This window comes from Podarcis muralis, chromosome 7, assembly GCF_964188315.1.
Source record: "Podarcis muralis chromosome 7, rPodMur119.hap1.1, whole genome shotgun sequence".
NCBI lineage: Eukaryota > Metazoa > Chordata > Lepidosauria > Squamata > Lacertidae > Podarcis > Podarcis muralis.
In genome coordinates this window covers 83,762,399-83,784,756 of record NC_135661.1, presented here as the reverse complement: position 1 = coordinate 83,784,756, position 22,358 = coordinate 83,762,399, and the positions used below count along the sequence as shown (strand labels likewise).

Sequence of the window (22,358 nt, the reverse complement as noted above, 5' to 3'; positions counted from 1 at the left end):
AATGAATGGTAGATAAAAGCTTTGTGTGGATTTTCATTGTAAAGCTCTTGAGAGTTAGTGTGACAGGGCTTGTGGAATGTTGGACTGCAGAAACCTACTTCCATATCCCTGCTTGCCCACTAAACTCACTGGGTGACCTTGAGCCAGAATATCTCTCGGCCTAACGAATGTGGAAGTGGCTGTGAGAAGTAAATTGAGCGATTATGGGGAAGAGCCATATACATTGACTTGTGCCCTATCAAAGAATTGCGGGATATAAACATAATGAGCTCCTTTGGGTGTCGATCTTGACTCAAAAAGCGGAATATACATATAAGACAATATAATTGCTAGTGTTATTGGCTCCTAGTTAATTGCTTTGAATCCTGGATGGTGATGGTGAGGGGCTTGTGCAGTACATAATAGTTACGCATCTAGATGCTGAGTATTGCAGGGGAAAAGCATTTGTGAAATCATCAGAGCATCATCAAAATGTAAATTCAAAATGGGGTTTGGCTTGGAAAGCCTTTCCTGCTTGTTAGCTGGCTGGGAATAGGGAATTACTAAGTTGACGACATCCCCCAGTGGCTCTTACCGTTCCTGAAGTTACTTTTTTATGTGTTTGCAATTATGCGTTTTGCCAGCCAGTGACATTTGTCTTGCTTTATCCAAGTACTTTGATACGTTGAGACAAGAGAAACCATAGTTCTGATGGCTGATTTATACACATCAGCAGAACTATCAGGAGGAGTCTTTGTCACCAGAAAGTTGAAAAGGAGCTGGCAGCTTCATGAAGCCCCATCAAAATATCTGCATGCTGTTGTAATTTACTTGGAATGCATTTTTGCAGAAACAGATGCTGTGACATGGATCCTTTTATTAAGGGACATGTATGCTTTTATATACAGTATATATATTTTAAAAGCCTTGCTGAAAAACCAAAATTGTGGGTTTTTGAACCAAAAACCCCCCACCGTTATGGGAATCCCCAAATCTGTGACTGAAATTATACAAATAAGACAACGGGATCACTGTTTTGGTTGGTTTTGGTGCAAAATATATCACTTCGTTTGGAGCTCTGTTTGGAGTAAGGAACTGGCAGACAGCCAGTTGGTCCATTGGGAAGAGTGAAGACAAGAGATTTGGTGAGTTGCTGAGAGCCAAGGAAAGTGTTTTCCAAGGGTGTCGCCCCCCATGCTATCACAAATGCCATATACCAGGAGAGCTCCGTGTTTCAATATAATGGAGGGGGGAGTTGGGAGGTGATTGGGTTTTGACTTGGCTTTGACTGGGTTTCTATTCCTTTATTATAGGTTGTTTTGAGGGCCCTGGGGGCCAAAAAATGGCCTGCGTGTTACATAAAATGCTCAGCAGGTGCCCTCTGTCATTTATTGGCTGTGACTCCAATAAACACTTGTCAGGATTGCTTAAGAAGATGTGTGGGGATGAGTGATTATTGTTTATATTGGCTGCTGGGTACACAGGCTTATTCTGGGAGCTTTGTTATTCTTAGAAACTAATTAACTTTATTAGAACAACAAAAAAGATACCTTAATCATCAACAGGTGATTTACTCATTGGTGCTTTTTTTTTAATTAAAAAAAATTAACCGTTACAATGGAACAATAAAATTCAACTTTTGAACAATGCTAGGTAAGGTTTCTAAAGAGGTGGATGCTTCACTGAACAACCCTTATCTTTGTCATTTATCCTGAAACACCAAAGTCATCATACAGGTGAACAGTTTAGTGCTGCTGTTTTTCTTTGTTGGAGTTATTGAATCATTCTTATTATAACTGGTTTGTATTCTATTATATTTGTTTTATATTTTTATTGATGTAAACTACTCTGGAGCTTATTGATCAAGGGTGGTATACAAAACTAATAAACAAAATATAAAGCAGAAAATTGTTTCCCCTTTTGGAGAAGCCTATAGTTACAGCAGGGTGGCGCTGTGGGTTAAACCACAGAGCCTAGGACTTGCTGATCAGAAGGTCGGCGGTTCGAATCCCCGCAACTGGGTGAGTTCCCGTTGCTTGGTCCCTGCTCCTGCCAACCTAGCAGTTCAAAAGCACGTCAAAGTGCAAGTAGATAAATAGGTACCACCCTGGCAGGAAGGTAAACGGCGTTTTCGTGCGCTGCTCTGGTTCGCCAGAAGCGGCTTAGTCATGCTGGCCACATGACCCGGAAGCTGTACACCGGCTCCCTCGGCCAATAAAGCAAGATGAGCGCAGCAACCCCAGAGTCGGTCACGACTGGACCTAATGTTCAGGGGTCCCCTTACCTTTAGCTTATAGTTACAGCAAGTGGCCAATAGAAGAAGCTTTCCGTGCTCATTGACTTTCCCTCAGCTGCTTCAGGGCTGAGGGGCAAGCTTCCTTCACTTGTGCCCTTGGACACCATGTTGCAATGAAATAGTTGAGCTGCCACCTAAACAATGGCATGATTGACTTTATGGGATCCATATATGGCCAGTCAATGGCCAGTGTCCCAGTCCTCTTTGTCCTCCTGCATATTAACATGCCATTTCCAGACTTAAATCACAATCTCCGCGTGCTTCCCATTCCATTTTGCTGTCAAAAGAGGTGCAAAAGAATCTACGAAATGATTACTTCAAGTGATGCTCCAGGCGTGGCGTGAGATTTCCACCTTCCTTTCCTCCTAAACCTGAGAATGTTATGGTGCAGCTGGCTGTGTCCATAATGACTCCATAAATTAGAAGAGCTGGAGCATGTGGTCCTTGGGCCTGCGCCTATCAAGACTGTCACAACAGACCATATAGATAACGTGTCTGGTGGTGGTGAAAGCCAGTGGCTTACGGCCAGCAAGACACACTTCCTTGTTACAGAGATTTCTATTGCCAGTTACCCAGTGAAAGGATGCAAGGTGTAGGGCAGTTGTCTCTTTGTCTGACACCTTTTCTCAGTATTGAATCTAATCTGAGAATGTGTGAAGCATAGACAACCCTTGGCTATGCTGTGGGTTTGAAGTTCAGAGCATCAGAAACACTGAAGGTTGGGAGAGCTTATTCTGTGGTTGTCATTTGAGATAAAGTTGCAACTGTTGGTTATACCGCAGAACCTTGGATCTTCGATTTAAACAGGTTGTTGTTGTTTGCCATCCACCTAACTCAGGAGGCAATGAAAGAGTCCACCTTTGGCGGATAAGTCAAATCGTTGGAGAGTTACAGCGCCTGCTGCGGCTGTAGAGACTGATATAGGAGATACGTGTTTTATTGCAGGTGGAGCAGATGAAGGTGTCTGGTTTTGCTGATACAGTTACACCATGGCATTTCTTCTCTTTGTGCTCCTCCCTGCGGTCATTGTTGTGGATACGCAACCTGACTGTCTCCAGGCACTGTGATCGACTGCATGGGATACCCATCTGGCAGAGTTAGTGTTGCCAGCCTTCATGTTATGTTTGCAGACTTCGTAACATAGAGCACATCCATGGGGATCCTGCCATCTTCCATCTTAATCTTCAAGAGTCTGCATTCAGTATATCCAAAGCGCCATGATCTTGGTTGCTCTTTGCTGTTATGAAATTTATTTTTAAAAATGTAATGAAGTCTTAAAGATCCCCATAGATGGGTCCAAGAGCTTATGCGCCTGCCCAGGGGCACTTGAGTGCTTCCATTCTAATTTCAGTAGCTTGTGCTGTAGGGGAAGTGCTCTGCATGGTCCCTCCAGCTTTATAAAGCACACTTTATGGTGGGGGTAGGGTATAATCTGCTTGATTTGGAGGAGGGATAGGAGACCTAGAGCAGCTTAGTGACCTCCAGATGTTTGAGACTACAGTTCCCATCAACCCCAACTAGCATGGGCAAAAATTAAGGATGAGGAGAGACATAGTCCAAAATATCCAGAGGGTACCAGGTTAGGGAAGGTTAACATAGAGCAGCCTTCATTTATTTATTTGTTTGTTTGTTTGTTTTAATGAAATTTTATTAAACAACAAACATCGGCCCAAATAGAAAGACAAATAAAGTAATATGAATTCAGCATAAGGAGCTTTGGATGACAAAGTCAAAAGAAAAAGAAAAAATCAGGAGTAAGTGCGATGCATACAACTATAAAATTACACATGGGGTATAAGAATGCACTGATCCTTCTGATTTCATCTCTGCCTGAGGGTTATTTCTTAAATATATGACAATGCAGTCACATGGGTGATGTCTCCCTTCAGAATATGATTTTATTTGGTGACGTTTGTAAACAGGCAAGGCTTCTTTCTTTTTTTATACTTGGTTCATTCTACAAAGAATCATTGCAGTTGAAGGACAAGCTCCGGACAGAAAGAAGCGCTCAAGGAGGGCATAGAACGCAACTGTTGAAGGTGTGGTCTGGGGAGAGTCCTGAGGGCCAGATAGAAAGGCCTGGCCGGACATCCCCCACCCCTACTCTGACATGATCTTACATGCTATATGTCTTGGCAGTTGGATTTGTTGGAATAGAACTTGAGCAAAACTGGGTATTATGGATTTTGGGGTATCATTTGCCATTCGATCAAGAATAGTGGAAAGAAAGAACCCACAGTTCCAAGAAACACACTTTATGTGCCCCTTCCACAGCAGAAGACTGTTGCTTTTCCTTGGAGATCCCTGATGAATAAGTTGTGTGGGTTTGCATAGGAAACATTGGGGAATCTACAAAGCATTAGCTATAATTTATTATGCCAGGTTTTCTATAGTTGCAAGGAAATGACTATAGAGTCTACAGACACAGCATGGAGTTCGTATTTGGAGAAATCTGTTGCTGTTGTGGTTAAATGGTTTAAGAGGACTCATCTCCTTGAAAAAAGAGATCCATGGTGACAGTGTGTATCTAGGTTTTCCCAAGCTAGTAGAGAAATCCCCAAAGCACAGATACTTTTCTCAGCTTCTGAAATTCTGTCTGCCTTGAGGGACTTTGGGCAAGCGCTCAGCCCTTACACCTTCTGGTTAGTCTGAAGTGCCTTCAGTATTTATATTTGTTATATCTAGAAGTGCAACTGTGACAGGTAGCAATGTGTTCCTGGGATTTTTGTGGGCCTGGAGACTTTGGTTTCTGCTGCCAGTTGAGTTCTAAAATACTGAAAATACAAAAGTGAAGATCTAGTCATCTACTCCTTATCCAGCCTGGTGCATTTTCTCTCAGCTATGAACCTAGTGTCATTTTAACATAATCTTCCGCACAATTAGATTTATTCATAGCCGAACAAAAATTCCAAAACTGTTTTGCTATCCTTTGGGGGGAGATGTTTATTTTCAGTTGAGTTTCTAAAAATCCTGGTGGGAAGGTAAGTGCTTCTGTCTGCAACTGAAATATTGAATCTCAAATTGCTAGGAACATTGGTTCAGAAGGCTACTGACAATGAATGATCAGAGGTCACAAGCCATTAGCGAAGAAAGTTTACCTCTGAATCAGTGGATAAGGCAGACATGTTAGCCCTATTCAGACAAATTTGTACTTGTGTGGGTATGTATTCCTGTGCAATATATATATAATTTGACTCCACCCAGACGGGAGTAGGCAGTTGATGAAAAATGAAGGCTGGTCTTAGTCATGCTTAGAGTTAGACCCATTGACATCAAGGGAACTAAGTCTGGATCCAACCCAATATTGGCATCTATTTTTTCCTGCATTTAGCAGTTAATTTAATATCCTTACTCCTCTTGTTTGGTAAATAGCAGTTCTGATCATCTTCCATTTCATGCAGCCTAGCTTACTTGCACTGTTTTCAAAATAATGCAGCGGTACTAGCAGAAAGATGTGTGAGAGCCAAAGGGCACATTCTTAAAAGCAGCTGCATGATGGGGCTCCAAAGTGGAAATGAGCAGTGATGTTAGGGGAAGGAGAAGATTAACAAGCCCACGCCATTTCCCTTATCAAAATTTCACCCTTTCCCCAGGTGCTGTTGCCCTACTGGGTCCCCTTCAGATTTCCCTGCTTCTAAGTAAAAGTGGAAAAGATTGAGAAACTGGGTCACAGATTGCCTGCAAAATGTGTCATTTTGGTCCCTAGAGAGTGGAACAAGGGCTGCAGTTGCCATTTCAACTGCTTGCATGTACTAGACCTACTTTTGAGTTGGGCTTGGTGTGGTTTGATGTTCTCAAATACACCTGGTAGCCAAGCATCCTTTGTTTCTTGTGTTCTGCAAAGTCACCGCTCGTTCTTCCTTTCTTTGTTTTGGCACATACACAAGCCTCTTATATTAGCTCACATGTTAGTGTATGAATCCTGCATACTTCTGCGTGTGACCAGGGTGGGTGTAAAACAGGATTTTGTAACGTAAACATGGAAGTGGATTGCAGGAAATATTGAGCCTGTTATTAGACACTGCTTCTTTCTGTGTGTTGAGCGCCTTCTACAATCGTCTTGCGTTGATCTCAGTTTGCTGTATGGTTTGTAAGCCGTCTCTGGCTTATGCCTCTCCTCTCAACTCAGGGCTGATTGATGTCTTGCTGTTGCTGCCTGTGTGTAACTGATCCGTGGAGAGAAGAAATAGAGCGACTGCGTCTCTGTGAGAATCTCTCTTAACATTCCAGGAAGGGGGGGGGGGCAGACGGACGCAGCATTAATTGGGTGTTTATTGTAAAGCCATCTTGCAGACCTTTCTGCCCCAAGGTGTGTTTTGTTTGCTATGTACACCTTCGCATAGCCTGACTCTTACGGACAAAAATTGCTCTCGTGTCTCATTTTGATCGCTTTGTGTAGCGCATCAGTCAGGCATGTACTGCGTAATTCCGCAGCACCCATGTCCCCTCCAAAGAAACGAGGCTAGCTTTGTTCCGTGTGGCTCATCAGGGAGCATTTGGGGTCAAGCTTGCTAACTAGAGCGCAGAGCTTGCAGAGGCTTAATGACTGCGTTAGGGTGTTCAAGCAGCCCTTCATGTCTCTTTCTGGCTCTTTTCTTCTCCTCCTAGTTTACACACTTGCCTTTTGATTTTCTGCGGGGCGGGCGCCACGTAGGAAAATGGAACCAGCAACCAGCGTGGGCCGTCGCTTAACTAGCTCCCTTTTGTCGCAGAGAGGCGTTAATGGTGCGCTCTGAGACGTCCTAATGACAAGGAACCACAAAGCGGCTGCAAGTAATGCAGCAATATGTGATGTGTCTTGGGACGCACAACCGAACGTGGAGGAGCCTAGGAGTTCCTGCTGATGGCGCCTTTGCTGTGCAGTGTGGCCACGCTCAAGTCTAGGAGCTTAAGTGGGAAGGGGGGAACTGGTTTGAGAAACGCTGTTGCATTTTGGTGTAGTGAAACTGGCCCAAAAGATAGTCCTGCCTGAGGCGGGAAATTTCTGAATGGCACAACCCACTAGAAGTTCACTTGTGCAAGCCTTTGCAGAGTCTCCCACTCAGCTGTCTTAATGGCACCCTCCTGTGGTGCAGTGGGCCAGTGCATCTGGGTGTTGGTGGTTCACTGAGGACGGCTGTGGGTGCAGAATTCCTGCATTGCAGTGGGTTGGTCTAGATGACCCTCGGGGTCCCTTCCGACTCCAGAATTCTATGGTTCTACTCAAATGTCACTGCTCAGGCACCCACCTCACCTTGCCTGTCAGGGCTGCTTCTGAGTAGGCAGAACAGGTACTTTGCGTGTTTAATCCATCCTGCATTGTCCATTGACAAGTTTGTTTGGATTCCAGGCAGTGGGAAGACAAATGGCAGCAGTGGCAGCTGCTCCTTTCCCTCTCCCCATCCATGGGCACAGTGGCTCTTTTGTTCCAGGCTTGGAATTATACAGCCCTCTGGGCTGGCCCATTAACCCAGTTTCCCTCCCTGATGAGGTGAATTGCTTTCTATGAAATGAGGTCCCTATACAGACAGCCTCTGTAGCAATTAAGAGCTTTTAAGCCCTGCGATTGATGACCTGTGCTCTGAATAAATCCTCTTCACTCCAGATTCACCTACCATCAATCTATCCCTGGGCTGGGTCTCAGCCTGGCCTTTTGCTTTTATCTCACCAAATACGAGCTTCTCAGAATGTGACAATTAAAACAATTACTAAATTGAGACATTCATGCTCCCTCTCCCATCTTACGGTTTTCACTGAAGAAGGCCACCCTTCTAGTGAGACGGACCACCTTTTGTGTCCTTGGCCTTTTTATATTTACTTTGTAGATGTAATGCTAGTTTGCTTTATTTTGCAGTTCAGAGATGCTGCGAGCAGCATTTAAAATAGCAAACAACTTACTTAAAAGAATATCTATTAAGGCGTATAACTTATGTCTTAAAAATGACCCGACAACCTGCAGCCTGCATTGTAATAGCAAGACTTGGCATTTATATAGTTAAAGGGTTTAAAATTCTTAATGATTTTTATATTGATGTGATCCTCAACAGCCCTGTGAGATGGACACATCTGGAGTTGAGAGAGAGAGAGAGAGAGAGAGAGAGAGAGAGAGAGAGAGAGAGAGGTTTCCCCAAAGGCAAGCTTGGATTCTTAACCACTTACATTCACTGTATCTTAGAACAAGTGGGCAACTTCTTTTTCCCTGTAGGGGTAATTGTCAGGCGCTGCATGCCAGCGGTACAAGGGGCAGGGGCAGGAAATTGGTGAGGTCACCCCCCACCCCTCTTCCTACCCAGGAGGATCAGATTGTTCTTGCCAGAGGTCTGAACTTCTCATTTGCAGAGTCTTTTAAAATTGGGCTGAGGGCCACAGGGCTTTTCCACAATTCCTTTGAGTTCAGGAGGCCCTAATAGATGGGAGAATTTTAGATTTTCTTGCACAGAGTTCTGTTCATTGTATTTGCCTTGTTTTTCTTGAAAGTGGTTGTCGTAACATGTTAGAGCTGCTTGGGGTGTGCGGAGGGAGGAGTAGAAAGGGAGATACTTGCAGACCACAACTCTAGCTCTTTTTTCTTCTACCTTGCATTGTGTGTAGAGTTCTATTACTTCTGGAACTCTAGCTGTGCCTTCCTTTTAACAAATTATTGTACTGAGAGAAAATAAAAATCAGCTGTGTTGTGTGCTCCATCTGAGTTGTTCCTTATGTTTATATCCCCACCCTCTTTTCCATTATGGAACTCAAGGTGGTGTACATATGGTCTCCAACCAGGCACGAGACATAGCCAGGACTCTTCAGCAAGAGGGAGGCCTCATGTGCCTGGGGTGCATTTGCACAATTTTATTTTCTCGAGGCAAAAAAATTCTATTCCTCAACACATTTCTTCTCTGTTGAATGTTGCCTTTAGGTCTGCATTTTTGATCCAGCGCAATTTCTTTCTCTTTCACCAGGGTTGGGTACTGAAGGTATCTATCGGGTGAGTGGAAACAAGTCTGAGATGGAAAGTTTACAGCGGCAGTTTGATCAAGGTAAGTCTCGTCCATTTTCTCTTATGTGGGATGGAGCAAAGCATCTTAGAACTATGCACGTGTGTGTTTCTGGATCTCTGCACAACAGTGGAAGAAATGCAAGTTTCTGTGTTGATTCTCCTAGTCATATAAGTGCTGGTTACAAATCTAAAATGTTAAGTGGTGTGCCCTCATTGACTATCACAACGGTATCTGAGTTTGTGTGCACTCAATATGCCGTTGCTGGAAGTTCTAGATGTCTCACTAGTCCCAAGTCCTAACCAGCACCCTACGAACACAGATAAATGTACCTCTGCTGTACTACAGTAGTTGACATAATTCCCTTGGTAAATACCTAGGACCATCCTCTTTCCCTAATTAATTAATTGATCTGATACTTGTAACAAATCTCAGAAATGTGTGCGCCTCCGTGGCAGCACTTTGCAAGGTGTAACCATTAAATTTGCTCCTTGTAGATCACAATCTGGACCTTGCAGAGAAGGACTTCACTGTGAATGCCGTAGCTGGAGCCATGAAGAGCTTTTTCTCAGAACTGCCTGACCCTTTGGTACCTTACAACATGCAGAATGAACTGGTGGAGGCCCACAGTGAGTATGCAACAGTTGGTGATGAAAAGCCTTGTTTTTCCCGTATTAGAGAGCCTTTTAATCTTCCCCCACATTTCTCACTTAGCGTCAGATTTGGCATTCCTTCTGTTTGGGAACCCATATTCATAACTGCTGACTCATGTGCGCAGCTTTTAATTCCATATTTCTCCATTTTATTTCACTTCTGTGATGTTGCCAACATCAAGGGTGCTTATGGCACGTATGTTAGGAAATGGTTCTGAAGACTCTTGCTGTCCTATTAATCCATCCTTTTTGCTCACCAGTCTTCTATTCTTTAGACTGTGATGTAATATGGGGTGCTCTTGTTGATAAAATATTGGCAATCCTTAATAGGCTGCCACCTTAATAGTTGTGGGGGGGATCACAGATGATGGGGGGGGGGGGAAGAAAAACTCAGGGTCTACATTTTAAGAAAGTAGGCTGATGGAGTTGCAGAATTTCCTTTGAGTTCTGTACCTCCCAGTGCAGTGAGTACAAAATCCTTGAAGGACCACTCTTGACTGCTGGACTCTGATGCCATCAGTGAGTGTGCTGTTTAAAAACTTAATTTCTGTTTCATGTTCCTTTTTCAAAATCAGGTGTAATGCTGTGGTTCTTTCTGAGTTGCATGCACAAATTATGCGGGGGGGGGGGGTGTAGTGGATTGGCTTTAAACTTGACCCAAAAATTTTTTTCTCCCAAAGAACTGTAGTTCACTATTTCTGACAGGGCTATTTAAAACATTTCCTTTAAAAAGAATGCTTTCTCCCTAAGGGGATTTAGTGAATGGATGTGAGCCTTGCCATGGCGACATCAAGAGCGAGAAAATAAAATAGCATGGAGAAGAGTTCCATTGTGTGTGTGAATGTCTGAAGCAGCACCTTCTGGATTTCTTTCCTTTTTTCTACCAGTCTTAAGAAGAAATGGTTGTCGCTTGGTTTTTGTCATGTATCTGTTTACACAAGGGGTGGCCCTCCAGATGTGTTGGGACTCCGACTCCCATCAGACCCTGCAGCCAGCATGGCCCGTGGTCAGGGACAATGGGAGTTGTAGTTCAACAACATCTGGAGGGACACAGGTTTCACATCCCTGGTTTGCACTGATTTAAAACCTGAAGTGTGGTTGCTGTATCTTAGACACTGCATGAAGGGCTTCAGAGCAGAAAGGCAACAACTCTGAAATGTGGAGCTAATCCACTTAATAAATTCTCCTGTGTGTGCCCCCTTGAGATGAATGGGATATTTCAAAAATTGACCCCACCCCAAAAATAGCCTGCCTGACAAATGCCTTTTCAAGACCATTTGACACATTTTGATAACATGATAAAATGAACTTGCTGGGGCATTTGGTAGCCTGCTTTGAACATGCTTGGGAATAGCAGGATGTACGTTATTTAAACCTTTTAGCACATATATAAGCCTTTGCTAATATTGTTAAGGTCAGCAATGCTGAACTGCCCTGGCACAGTCCTGTTAACACAGTCTACAGCAGAGGAGATGCCATGGTCAAAATATTTTTGGAAAGTGAGGTGGGGTGGGGGGAAGGAGGTTAAAGCAAGATGGCTTTTGATACTGCATGGGGCTGCCCCAAAGGAGAGAGCGTAGCTGTTAAAAGAGAGGAGTGGGTCTGAATGACTGCTGGGTGACATTTTACTTCAGGCCTTTGGATGCAATTAGTTTAGAGGGCAGTAACTATTAATTGGTTGCACAGAGTCCCATGTGGTAGCACTTGTGGAGGAGAAATTAAGATACTTGTTCACTTAAAACAGAGCCTTTTACACCTAGTGAGAAATGCAAAACCTCTCCCCAATAACACCATTGTATGGACTGAGGTTGCAGGTGTGTCACAGGTCTCTACCGGATGTGTTCATTGGTGTAAATAGTGGCCTATGACTGTATTTCGCTATAAAATTATGAATAAGTTTCCATGACATGGATGCCTTCTGACTGGATGATTCCACATGACAAAAACAGATATTTCTACCCTATTTGGTTCTGTTTTAGAGCATGCTCGGTTAATTAACGACACACTTTGAAGCAAATTGGCTCAGCTATTAAGTGTCCAACCCAGAGTGGTTTTCACAGTAGAACCATCAAATACAGTAATTTAAAAAATGCAGGAATAAACAAGCAGTTTAACAAATACAGTTAAAACCCACGTGATACAAAATGAGCAAAAAGTGTGCAAAATTCAGCAATTGATCAAAGCAAGCCACAGCACCAGATTAGTAAACCAATAATACGTATGTGCATTCTAGAGATGTTTCCTTCATTTGAATTTAACACAAGCAAAGGCTGGTCAATTCCTCATGGCTTCCCACTCCAGAGATTTCTCTTGTGAAATCAGGTTTTACACAGAGCTACTCTTCTGATTTTTTTAAAAAAAAAGATGGAGCAGAAAAAGCCACAAGACCAAAGAGTCACATTTGAGTCACAGAAATACTTTGAAAAGCAACTTCTCCAGGACTCAGCTTGGTGCAAATCTAAGACACTGCCTTGGGTCTGAAATGTTTCTTCTATCCATTTCAAACTCTGAACGTGAGTTTGGGAAAGACTTTGTACTGAGCTTGTTTTAGTCCATCGAAGTCGTGTGAGGTTTGGGGCCCTTTGCTTTAGAAGTAATTCCCAGAGGATTTCTGAGAGATGGTGTTTGCCCCTTTCATATTATTGTAGCATTGTGACATGTATAAAAGTAATAATCTTCTCTTTTCAAGTAAATTGCCCAGCTCTTAGATTTACCCCTGTGATGCTTGCATACCATAAGAGAACCGAGGCCTTTGTAGGAAAGTTTGCTACCTGTGTTGGAAATTGACATAGTTATGATTCCACATTGGAAACCAAACAGGAAGCAGAGATTTTCTTACCAGTATTTGGATCTTGAAGGAAAACACATTAAAAAAGATTGACCTGTCAAACTGTTTAATGTTAAAAGAGTCTCTCTTTAGAATAGGAATGAGTAATAGCCCGGTGGGCCTTGGCTAATACCTTGATTATCTCATCTTTCATTTCTTCCTTTTAAAAAAAGATGTAAGTTTCTAGCCCTTGTGGTTTAATAGAGCTGGTTATAAACTGAGGCATGGAAAAGGAACCTCGGCGTCATTGTATTTTAACTCCCCCAAATATGAATAACTTGGTTCAAACTTAATATGAAGATAACAATTGCAAATGGAGACTGTTGCAGAAGAAATGCAACTTGGCATAACTGAAGGTGGTCTGGTGCTTGTCATGGTAAAATAAAAAGAAATCATTTTAATGACCTGCAAGTCAGCTGTGATCCTCTACCATGAAACCCTCTGTGCTCTTTGGGTTTGATGGAGACAAAGGACTGTTGAGTTCCGTTGGTGGTGGTGGTGGTTGGGCTTGTGGGATTTGTGTTCCTGCATTTACTCCTTACACATCAGTTGCAGGCTTTTGGAGTTTGCGCTTGGATAGTTGGAGATCATGAATGCCTGTTTGCACCTTGTAAAATGGTGAATTCTGGTCTGTTTCCCCTTTAAACAGAGATCAATGACAGAGAGCAGAAGTTGCATGCACTTAAAGAGGTGCTGAAGAAATTTCCCAAGGAGAACTATGAGGTCTTCAAATACGTTATCTCTCACTTGAGCAAGTATGTTCAACGCATGTTTTTTCTGTCCCTCTGAGATGCAAGGGGGGAGGCGGATCTCACCTTAGTTTTAGCTGTTGGTTTCTTAACAAGCACTGGAGCTGTGTAAAGCTAACGTTGGGTCATTTCACAGCCACAATGGGGCAGTGGAGCCTGCCTGAAGTGAATCTGTTCCCTGACGTTTCTCCCAATTAAGCAGGCCTCCATTTATCAGGGGTCTCATTAAGTTTGGTAAATCCTGCTCCTCCAGAAATTGGCAGCCGTGCTCTGGCAGAGGGCTGTATTAGGCCTGCTGTCTCCCCAGTTTCATTAGCCATGGCCAGGGGGCATTTGCTGCTTTTCAGAGGTCATATTCACAAGGCTGCGCTCTTAAGAGTCCCAGTTAATGAGCCCAAATCACCACCAGCCCTTTGGTTCGGTTCTCACAGCCACTGATACAGATCGCCGTGGCCCTATAACACTTGAAGGTGCGTTCTTGGCAGCGCTCTTGACAGCTCGCTAGTTCGGGGGAAACAAGATGACTAAAGGATTTTGAGGTTTTCCGCTCTTCTTGTATAGCTTTGAGTGTATCTTTGGAGTCCTGTTTTAATCTGAGTGTGTTTCAGTTCTGGAGTGATTTTGTAGTCAGCCCTGTTCTACTCTTAAAAGAAAGGAGGCAAAATAATCTCATTGCCATTTTTTTAAACCTTTCTGGCTGGCATGAGTGAAAAGCGATTAATGTTTACGACCCTCTTAGTTTTCCAGCTGCAGCAAATCTACCTGTCACCTTCAACCAACCCTGTCTCATCTCTCCCCCTGCCTCTGCATTGCTTCAATAACTCTCCCTCCTGTTCCTAGAATCATAGAGTTGGAAGAGACCACAGGGGCCATCGAGTCCAACCCCCTGCCAAGCAGGAAACACCATCAGAGCACTCCTGACATATGGTTGTCAAGCCTCTGCTTAAAGACCTCCAAAGAAGGAGACTCCACCACACTCCTTGGCAGCAAATTCCACTGTCGAACAGCTCTTACTGTCAGGAAGTTCTTCCTAATGTTTAGGTGGAATCTTCTTTCTTGTAGTTTGGATCCATTGCTCCGTGTCCGCTTCTCTGGAGCAGCAGAAAACAACCTTTCTCCCTCCTCTATATGACATCCTTTTATATATTTGAACATGGCTATCATATCACCCCTTAACCTCCTCTTCCCCAGGCTAAACATGCCCAGCTCCCTTAGCCGTTCCTCATAAGGCATCGTTTCCAGGCCTTTGACCATTTTGGTTGCCCTCCTCTGCACACGTTCCAGTTTGTCAGTGTCCTTCTTGAACTGTGGTGCCCAGAACTGGACACAGTACTCCAGGTGAGGTCTGACCAGAGCAGAATACAGTGGCACTATTACTTCCCTTGATCTAGATGCTATACTCCTGGTCACTACCAGCACCACAAACCTTGCTGCTGTGTTTCCTTACCTTCCTATGTATGTGCAGTAATATAAGAGCATAACTGAGATACCAGGAGACACACATGCAGCCGGGAAGGCAGTTGAACTGCAGCAGCAGGCTGGCTGGAGAGTTAGCCTGCCCCACAAGTTAGTTCCTGATGTGTGCAGCTGCTGCCTAGACCCTTCTGTCCCTGCTTCAGGAAGCGTAGAGTGTACCTTATGCTTTGCACAGTAGCCCACAGCTCCCCAGTGGTTTTGAGCAGGCCTTGCTAACCTTGTCCGTTGGTGTCTCCCGTGTCTTTGCAGAGTAAGCCACAACAACAAGACCAACCTGATGACGAGCGAAAACCTCTCCATCTGCTTCTGGCCCACCTTGATGAGGCCCGACTTTAGCACCATGGATGCTCTCACCGCTACCCGTATTTATCAGACAATCATAGAACTCTTCATCCATCAATGCCCTTTCTTTTTCTACAATCGGCCCATCATTGAGCCTCCTGGGGCCATGCCCAGCTCTCCCTCCGCCATTCCTGCCAGCACGCCTTTCCTGTCCTCCACACCTGTGATGGCCCAGCCGTCCCCTCCACAGACTCCTCCTCCCCCCTCGCCGCAGTCTCCCCTCCAGCCCCTTCTCGCCCCACAGCTTCAGGCTGAGCAGCACACACTGTGAACCCTGGGCACAAGAGGACATCGAGGTCTCCTCCTGTTCTTCCACGCGGAACAGAGACTGGAAACTCAACCCCGTCATCTGTCGCCCTCCCCCCTCCCCCTCCCCTGCCACTTGGTTGCAAACTTCAGCTGGGCAAACTTCAGGGGCGAGCTGGAGTATTGGACACATGTGACGCCTTGGTTCTGCCTCAGTGCCTGGCACAGAAGGGCCTGCTGCGTCAGGGATGACGTCGGACATTCCTTTGAGCAGGAGGGGTCTGGACCTCTCTTTGAATGCTGGATCTGATCAGTTCCGACTGGAGCAAACCCGTAGAACTCACGTGAACACTGCCGCGATCAGCTGGGGTGTGTGTGGCTTTGGATGAGTGTTTGGGGATTTCTCCTGTACACAGACAGCGAAAACCTGCTACGGCCTGGCGAGATGTGGAGCCCCTACCCCCCAAACACATTCCACGATCTGCAACCAAGGGCCTGTTCTGCACCGCTGGGCACCTCCTCGCCTATTTTGGGGAGACCACCGTTTCACCTTAGACCAACTCTCACCGTCCCAGCACAGCTGCTCAGAAGGTCTGGACCAACGCATCTGCAAAGAGAGGCTTTTTATGTTTTGGCAAAGGTGGAATGTAAATTTCTCCTGACTTTTAAGTGTCGGCCAATCGTAAAGGGGGAAGGAACGAACCTTGAAAGCAAACAAATGGCGAGGAACATTAGAAGAAATGAAAACATCGCCACCATCCGCTGGTTGGGTTGTTTTTAATCTGGCAAAGTAGTAGTTTGGGACAATGGCTCCTTTTTACTTGAGCAGAGAATTTGTGTGTGGCAGAGGCTCCCTGGCAAGGTGGGGGGGGTGAGGGCAGTCCAGGTTTGGTCTGGCTGGTTCTGCTGTCTTTATTTGACAAATCATTAACATATCTCTCACACTACAAACACACCCACACTTTCCGCCTCACGCAAAATATTGGTGTTTGCACTTAATTGAAGGGAGAGTGTGAGGCAAGGGCATGTGTGCGTGTGTGTGTGTCTTTTGCAAACACAAACGATGATTTGCTGTCTGACTTGGGATTTAATTCCTCTAGAACACTATGTTGACAGAAACACTGTTGTTAATCTTCGTGCGCGAGTGTATGTGGGCCGTATGGGGTTGGGAGCAAGTGGTGCGGCTATAGAACAGTGGCTTTTTTAAAAAAACAAATGTTGCTGGTGGAGACATTTTAAAGGATAAAAGCTGGTGCAGGAATGAAGTGCAAGTGAATTTCACCCCCCTCTCCAAACCGAGAGCCAGAGGAGGCAGGCTAACAGAAGAAAGTCCCACACTGCGGTCTCCTGGAGTGGCTGGTCCAGTCACTCCTTGTGGGTTCGGTTCACTCATTTCTGCAGTTTGCTGTCATTATAAAGGTGGCTTGAGACGTGACCGTGCCATGGGATGGTAGGATAAATCTGACTGGTTCTTGAAACCTTCAGGCGCAACCTTAAACCACTAGAATTAGCTGCCTTTCCAGCATCCCTGAAAATGGCCACGAGTCACTATCGCCATGCCTGGAGCCTGGACCTTCGTTGTCGGCTGTCACTGAGCTGCTTCTTCCCCCTTCCCCTCCCTGCCTCTCTCCTTGTGGTGTGTGTGTGTGTGTGTGTGTGTGTCTGCCCTGGCTCTGCTGTCTGGTGCATCCTGTCTCCGTGCACGGCCCCTTGTCCTTTTCCCACACCTGGAGCCACGGTATGCTCATATCAACCCTTAAACCTGTGGTCTTTTCCTAGCCGGGGTGCATGTTGGGCATGCAGTGCCCCCCGGCTTTGCTACTGTGTGACCTCGGCTTCTTTCCTTGCATCGTTTGGGGGGGACGGCGTTGTGCAGGGAAGAGGCAAGAAGTGAAACCACTAGGGATAACCAATCAATATTTCCTGTGCAGGCACCATTGAGAAGAATGGTGGCTGTACATCAGCAGTGCCTGGTAAACTGTCCTGTAGAGTGAGAGTGCGTGTGTGTGTGCGTGTGCATTTGTGGGGTGGGGGAGACGTAAGAATCTACTTAGTAACAGGGCAGTTTTAACTGGAGTTTCCACGGTACCCCTGGGAGGTCACAAGGGAGCAATCCCCTACGCCACCCTTTCTGTCTCTTCGCACTTTAAAGCAGAACCTGTGGTTTATTGCTAGTTTTAGCATTTCAAGGATGTTTGTGTTAATTTCAGTAGGATGGGGAGGGAAACCCCAGTTCTCCCCCCAAAATTTGTTAAAAACCACAACCCTCCACCTTTATCCCGCCTCTTTCCGGCATCCAGAGCCCAATCTTCAGCAAACTGTCTCCCTCCTATAAATAAGCTGAATTATGTACTCCTTATTTTAGAACCACATTTAAAATTTGTATCTATGTCAGGATTGTGTGCTTGAAAGCATCCCTTGTGAGCATCCCTTACAAGTTTTTTCTTTTTAAAAAAATATTCTCATGCGTTAATGAAGCTTTTGTGTAAATAACAAACTCTTTTTGGTTTGTTCAGACTGTTAAAAGGAAAGCAGGCTATTTTGCCATCCTTTATGCATGCATAACCCTAAAGGGCTGGGGAAGACCCCCTCCAACCTTCCACCTTGCTTCCGCCGTGCTTTGCTGTGGTCTTGGGCTGGGTGAGCGTTGACTCGTTGCAGCTAATAATGTAGGCTTTCTACCTGGGATAGGTTGGTGATTTCTGCTGCGTATGCAGCGTGTTTTCCTGTGCCTTCTCTTAGGGTCTAATGCCAAACACCTCTGTCTGAAGGACCTCTAATTCACAGTCGTTTAGATCCAGGGCGCTCTTCCTATCTTGCTATCTTGATCAATGAAGGGTGGCTTAACCCGCCTCAAACCCCATCAGTTTGCTGCACCTTGAAACTTCCGATACAGCCTCATTATCGCTTGCTGCTGCAGGAGGATAACCCACATGCTGTTGTTTTGTGAGGACAGCAGCACACACCGAACTGGACAGGGCAGGCACAAAGGGTTGCAGTGTGCTGGTTGGCGCTCTACCGTCGTTGATCTGGCCTTGTGATTCCACCCTCAGTTGCTGCTCTCAAAAGGGGAAAGGTGGACAGTAAGAAGAGTTGTGCTTTGCCCCCAATCCTGCCCCTTCCTCAGAATGCGTCGTGTAGAAGGGAGAAAATGCCCGTCGTTCTTTTTGGGCGGTGGCGGCTTCCCCCATAGGATTTACCATTCCACAATCCACAAGGTCATCTTAAAAGTCTGCTGGAAAAGCGAGGTTGGTGGTGCAGGCCACTGGAAGGCATGTAGACTGCAGAACCAAGAGCCAATTTTTAAAAAGTCCAGGCGGCCCCTGCAGATCTACCCAGCAAAGTGCTTCACCTGTTGCCATTTCTCCTTTTGAGATAAGTGCTATCTAGTTCCTACTCAAACTACCTGTGTAAGTCTCTTCGGTTGCAAGTGACGGGTTTGGGGTTTGTTTTTTTTGACTGGTAACTTGCTAAAAGACTTGAGATCCTATTCCCGGCACTCCTATTTTGCCTAAGCTATGCCATTCCTTTGCACGCACTCGTGCCCCACTTCAGTGTCCAGAATCATGCCACGTGTACGCAAATATTCCCAGCTTTTTCTGCAGTTGAGACTACATGCGTGCTTAGGCTGTCGTACAGGCAGAGAGGAGCAGTCTCGAAAGGATTGGGAGTCCGTAGGGGCATTTTCAGTCGCAGTCTTAGTAAATCCAGCTTTCTCGTGACAGCATCCTGCCCAAGGGTGCAAAATACTGTCCCATGCCTCCTGAAGCCCTCTTCTTTCTTCCCAAGCCTGTCGCTCTCTGGATTGCAACCTCTGTGCCAATTGGCCAGGCTGGCAGGGGGCTGATGGGAGCTGCTGCTCAAAACTCCCCAGAGGGCGCTGGGCCGGGGAAGCTTGCTCTGAACTGTTCACCTGCCCTAATTGGAGGGTTTTTTTGGAAACTCGCCGGGATCTGCTTTGGATGGCCACACTTTTGGTGCCAAAGGTTACCCCGCTGTACCCCCCCTCCCCCGGAGAGGATTGCTGGGCTTTGCTGTTCTGTGATTATTTTAAGCGGGAGACAAGCGGCAAAAAATTTGCGCCACTCGCCCTTCATTTCAAAACACAAACACTAAATCCAGCTGCTCCTGTGGTTGAAATGACAAACATTTCAAGGCTGCCAAGGCTCTGCTATCAGCTAACTTAACATGTGCGTTTTTAATTTTTATTTTTACATTCGCTAAAGGAACCCCACCGGGGAATTCTTTTTTTGTTCTTAATCGCTTGTCCGGATCTTTCCTCCTTAACTTTTGTGACTCAGCAGCCAACGTTCTAAGCCTGACTTCGCGTTTTTGTACACCTGGTCTTGGTTTCTCCTCTCGGTTTCTGATGCCCGGCCGGTGGGATATGCTTTGGTCTGCAGACAAAACAGTGACCCCCAGCAACCCACAACATCTGTCTCTGTCTAAAACTCTGAATAGTCTTTTTGTGGAGGTCCAGGGGAGGGGAGGAGCACTGCCTCCCCTCTCACTGCCTCTATCATAGGTCCTAGTTTAACTGTTAGGTTTAACTCTCCCCACCCCTTGTTCTGTAAAATCAAAATACGATAGAAATATTGTATTTTTAAATGTAGTTTAAGGCAGGGCATAAGTTATTGTTTAAATAAATAAAAAACTTTTTTTCTCCCTGTGTACATTAAAAAAAAAAAAAGCCCGATCTGTTTCTCAAATCGTATGGGAATTAAACTTGTACTGAAAAGTTGGGTTTAGTTTCTGCACTCAGCTTATATAATTTCCCCCCCGGTACTTGTATTTTCACATGTAAAATTACCTCTATATATGTTGAATTAACAATTTTTTGGAATCGGAAGAGGAAGGAAAAAAAATATTAATGGTAATAAAATGTGTAGTAGTTCCAGCTAAGTATGTGCCCAAAACACTCTTCACAGAAACAAACAAGAAATATTGAAAGATCTGTATGTAAAGAAAAGTATAATGCTTATTTCTCTGTATTTTTAGGAGCCTAACAACATCCTTTAGTTATTGGTGATAGAATATTTCCTTTTTATGCTTCTTTTAAAAGACATTCTTAACAATTTGTGGTTCTTTTTCCCCAGGCCAATCCAATTAGTGCATGATAATGTTGAAAGCTCTGGGCAAAAAAAGAAAAAGTAAAAAAAAGAAGGCCCTTTTTCTGCTGAGTTTAAAGAAAAAAAAATCATGTATTTGCTACAGAGTATTGTATGTGTCTCAATGGGAATGGTGTAAAAACTTAAAGGCCTTATGTGATATGTATCATAGTTAATAAACCAATCTTGTAAAAAAAAAAAAAAAAGGAAAATACTCCCTCCAAACCATGTCTCTCTGCAGGCGCCCATATACACATGCAGGCACACAACATCACATGCACGCATCCTTTGTTTTGCTCCTGCCTCTTTGTCTCTTGCGGAGAAAATCTTGCTAGCTGCAAGCTGTCTTTTGGCACAGTAGGAGAACCTTGGCGTTTGCAGAGAGGGGCTAGCAGCATTGAATACAGCAAATGGTTTAAGGCGTCCAAAGGAGGAAATATCAGCTCCTGGTGAAGGAACAGGTTTCAGCCACCTTCCTTTGTTTGATCCCACCAACCCCTTCTATTGAACTGGGTGGTCCTGGTTTAAACGTGGGTCTGCTAGATGCATGTCTAACATGTGGCAGTGTGTTGTTTTGAGGGCCAGTGGTAAGCCCCTGCTCTCGTATCTTTCCCGGAAGATTCATCCTGCAGAGAACTCTTAATTCATCCTGCAGAGAACTGCAGCTTCCGTTAAAGTATAAGACATGGGTCTCTAGCCCTCATGGCTGTACAGTGGTGCCCCGCAAGATGAATGCCTCGCAAGACGAAAAACCCGCTAGACGAAAGGGTTTTCTGTTTTTGAGGTGCTTCGCAAGACAAATTTCCCTATGGGCTTGCTTCGCAAGACGAAAACGTCTTGCGAGTCTTGCGATTTTTTCCGCTCCCCCCCTTTTTGTAAGCCGCTAAGCTGCTAATAGCCTTTTAGCCGCTAAGCCTTTAATAGCCGCTAAACCGCTAATAGCGCTAATCCGCTAGTAGGGTTGCTTCGCAAGACGAAAAAACCGCTAGACGAAGAGACTCGCAGAACGGATTATTTTCGTCTTGCGAGGCACCACTGTATACTAAAGAAAGCTGCTGTTTGCAATTCTGCCCCAAAGGAGATTCATGCAGAGCTTAAATCGCTTAGCTACGATTACTTTTCTGGAACTGTGGAGATGGGGGAGGAATTGAACTCCCAGACACTCTGCTCTCTTGGCTAACATAAGCGCCGTCTGTTAACAAGTTCCTGTATGTTGTGGGAAGTCAACCAGGATTGACAAAAGTTAGCACCAAATACCCGCACAGAAAATTACTGAGCCAAGCTGTAGGTTCCAAACAGAGTTTCTGATTGTTTGAGGCTGCTGTCTGCTGAGCTGGAGAGATGATGGTGTTCGCTGTCTAGACCAGCGATGGGAGCCTTTCTCAATATTGGGCCCCCTAGCTAGCATGGGTGATGGGAGTTGTAGTCCAGCAACACCTGGGGACTCAAGGTTGAGAAAGTCTGATCTAGAGTCTCGACTTTAAGAGCAAATGTCAGACCTGAGAGTAAATGCTACAGAGGTTTTCCTTACAATTTAGCACTATACAAATTCTGTTGAACAAGTGACAGATAATTTGCAGCCTGTTTGATGATCCCGGATGCGTAAGCACCGAAGTGTGCCGGAACCAAAGCCTGTTTGTTTTCATCTACCCAAAAGGTAGCACGTGTGGGTGCGAATCCTACATTTGAGGGCTAAACCAGCCTGTGATGCCCTAGCAGAGAA

The 22,358-nt window shown here is 45.0% G+C and overlaps 1 protein-coding gene across 1 annotated transcript in view; it reads left to right on the top strand.

Annotated features, from left to right (window-relative positions):
• ARHGAP35 (Rho GTPase activating protein 35) overlaps positions 1–20,847 on the top strand; it is a 91,012-nt gene extending 70,165 nt beyond the window's left edge. Inside the window, exons 4-7 of the mRNA XM_028742153.2 lie at positions 9,199–9,276; positions 9,732–9,863; positions 13,364–13,469; positions 15,189–20,847. Of these exons, the coding sequence (XP_028597986.2) occupies positions 9,199–9,276; positions 9,732–9,863; positions 13,364–13,469; positions 15,189–15,552 (680 nt within the window). The 3' untranslated portion in view covers positions 15,553–20,847. The remainder of the gene's footprint in view (positions 1–9,198; positions 9,277–9,731; positions 9,864–13,363; positions 13,470–15,188) is intronic.
• Positions 20,848–22,358: the final 1,511 nt, after the last annotated feature.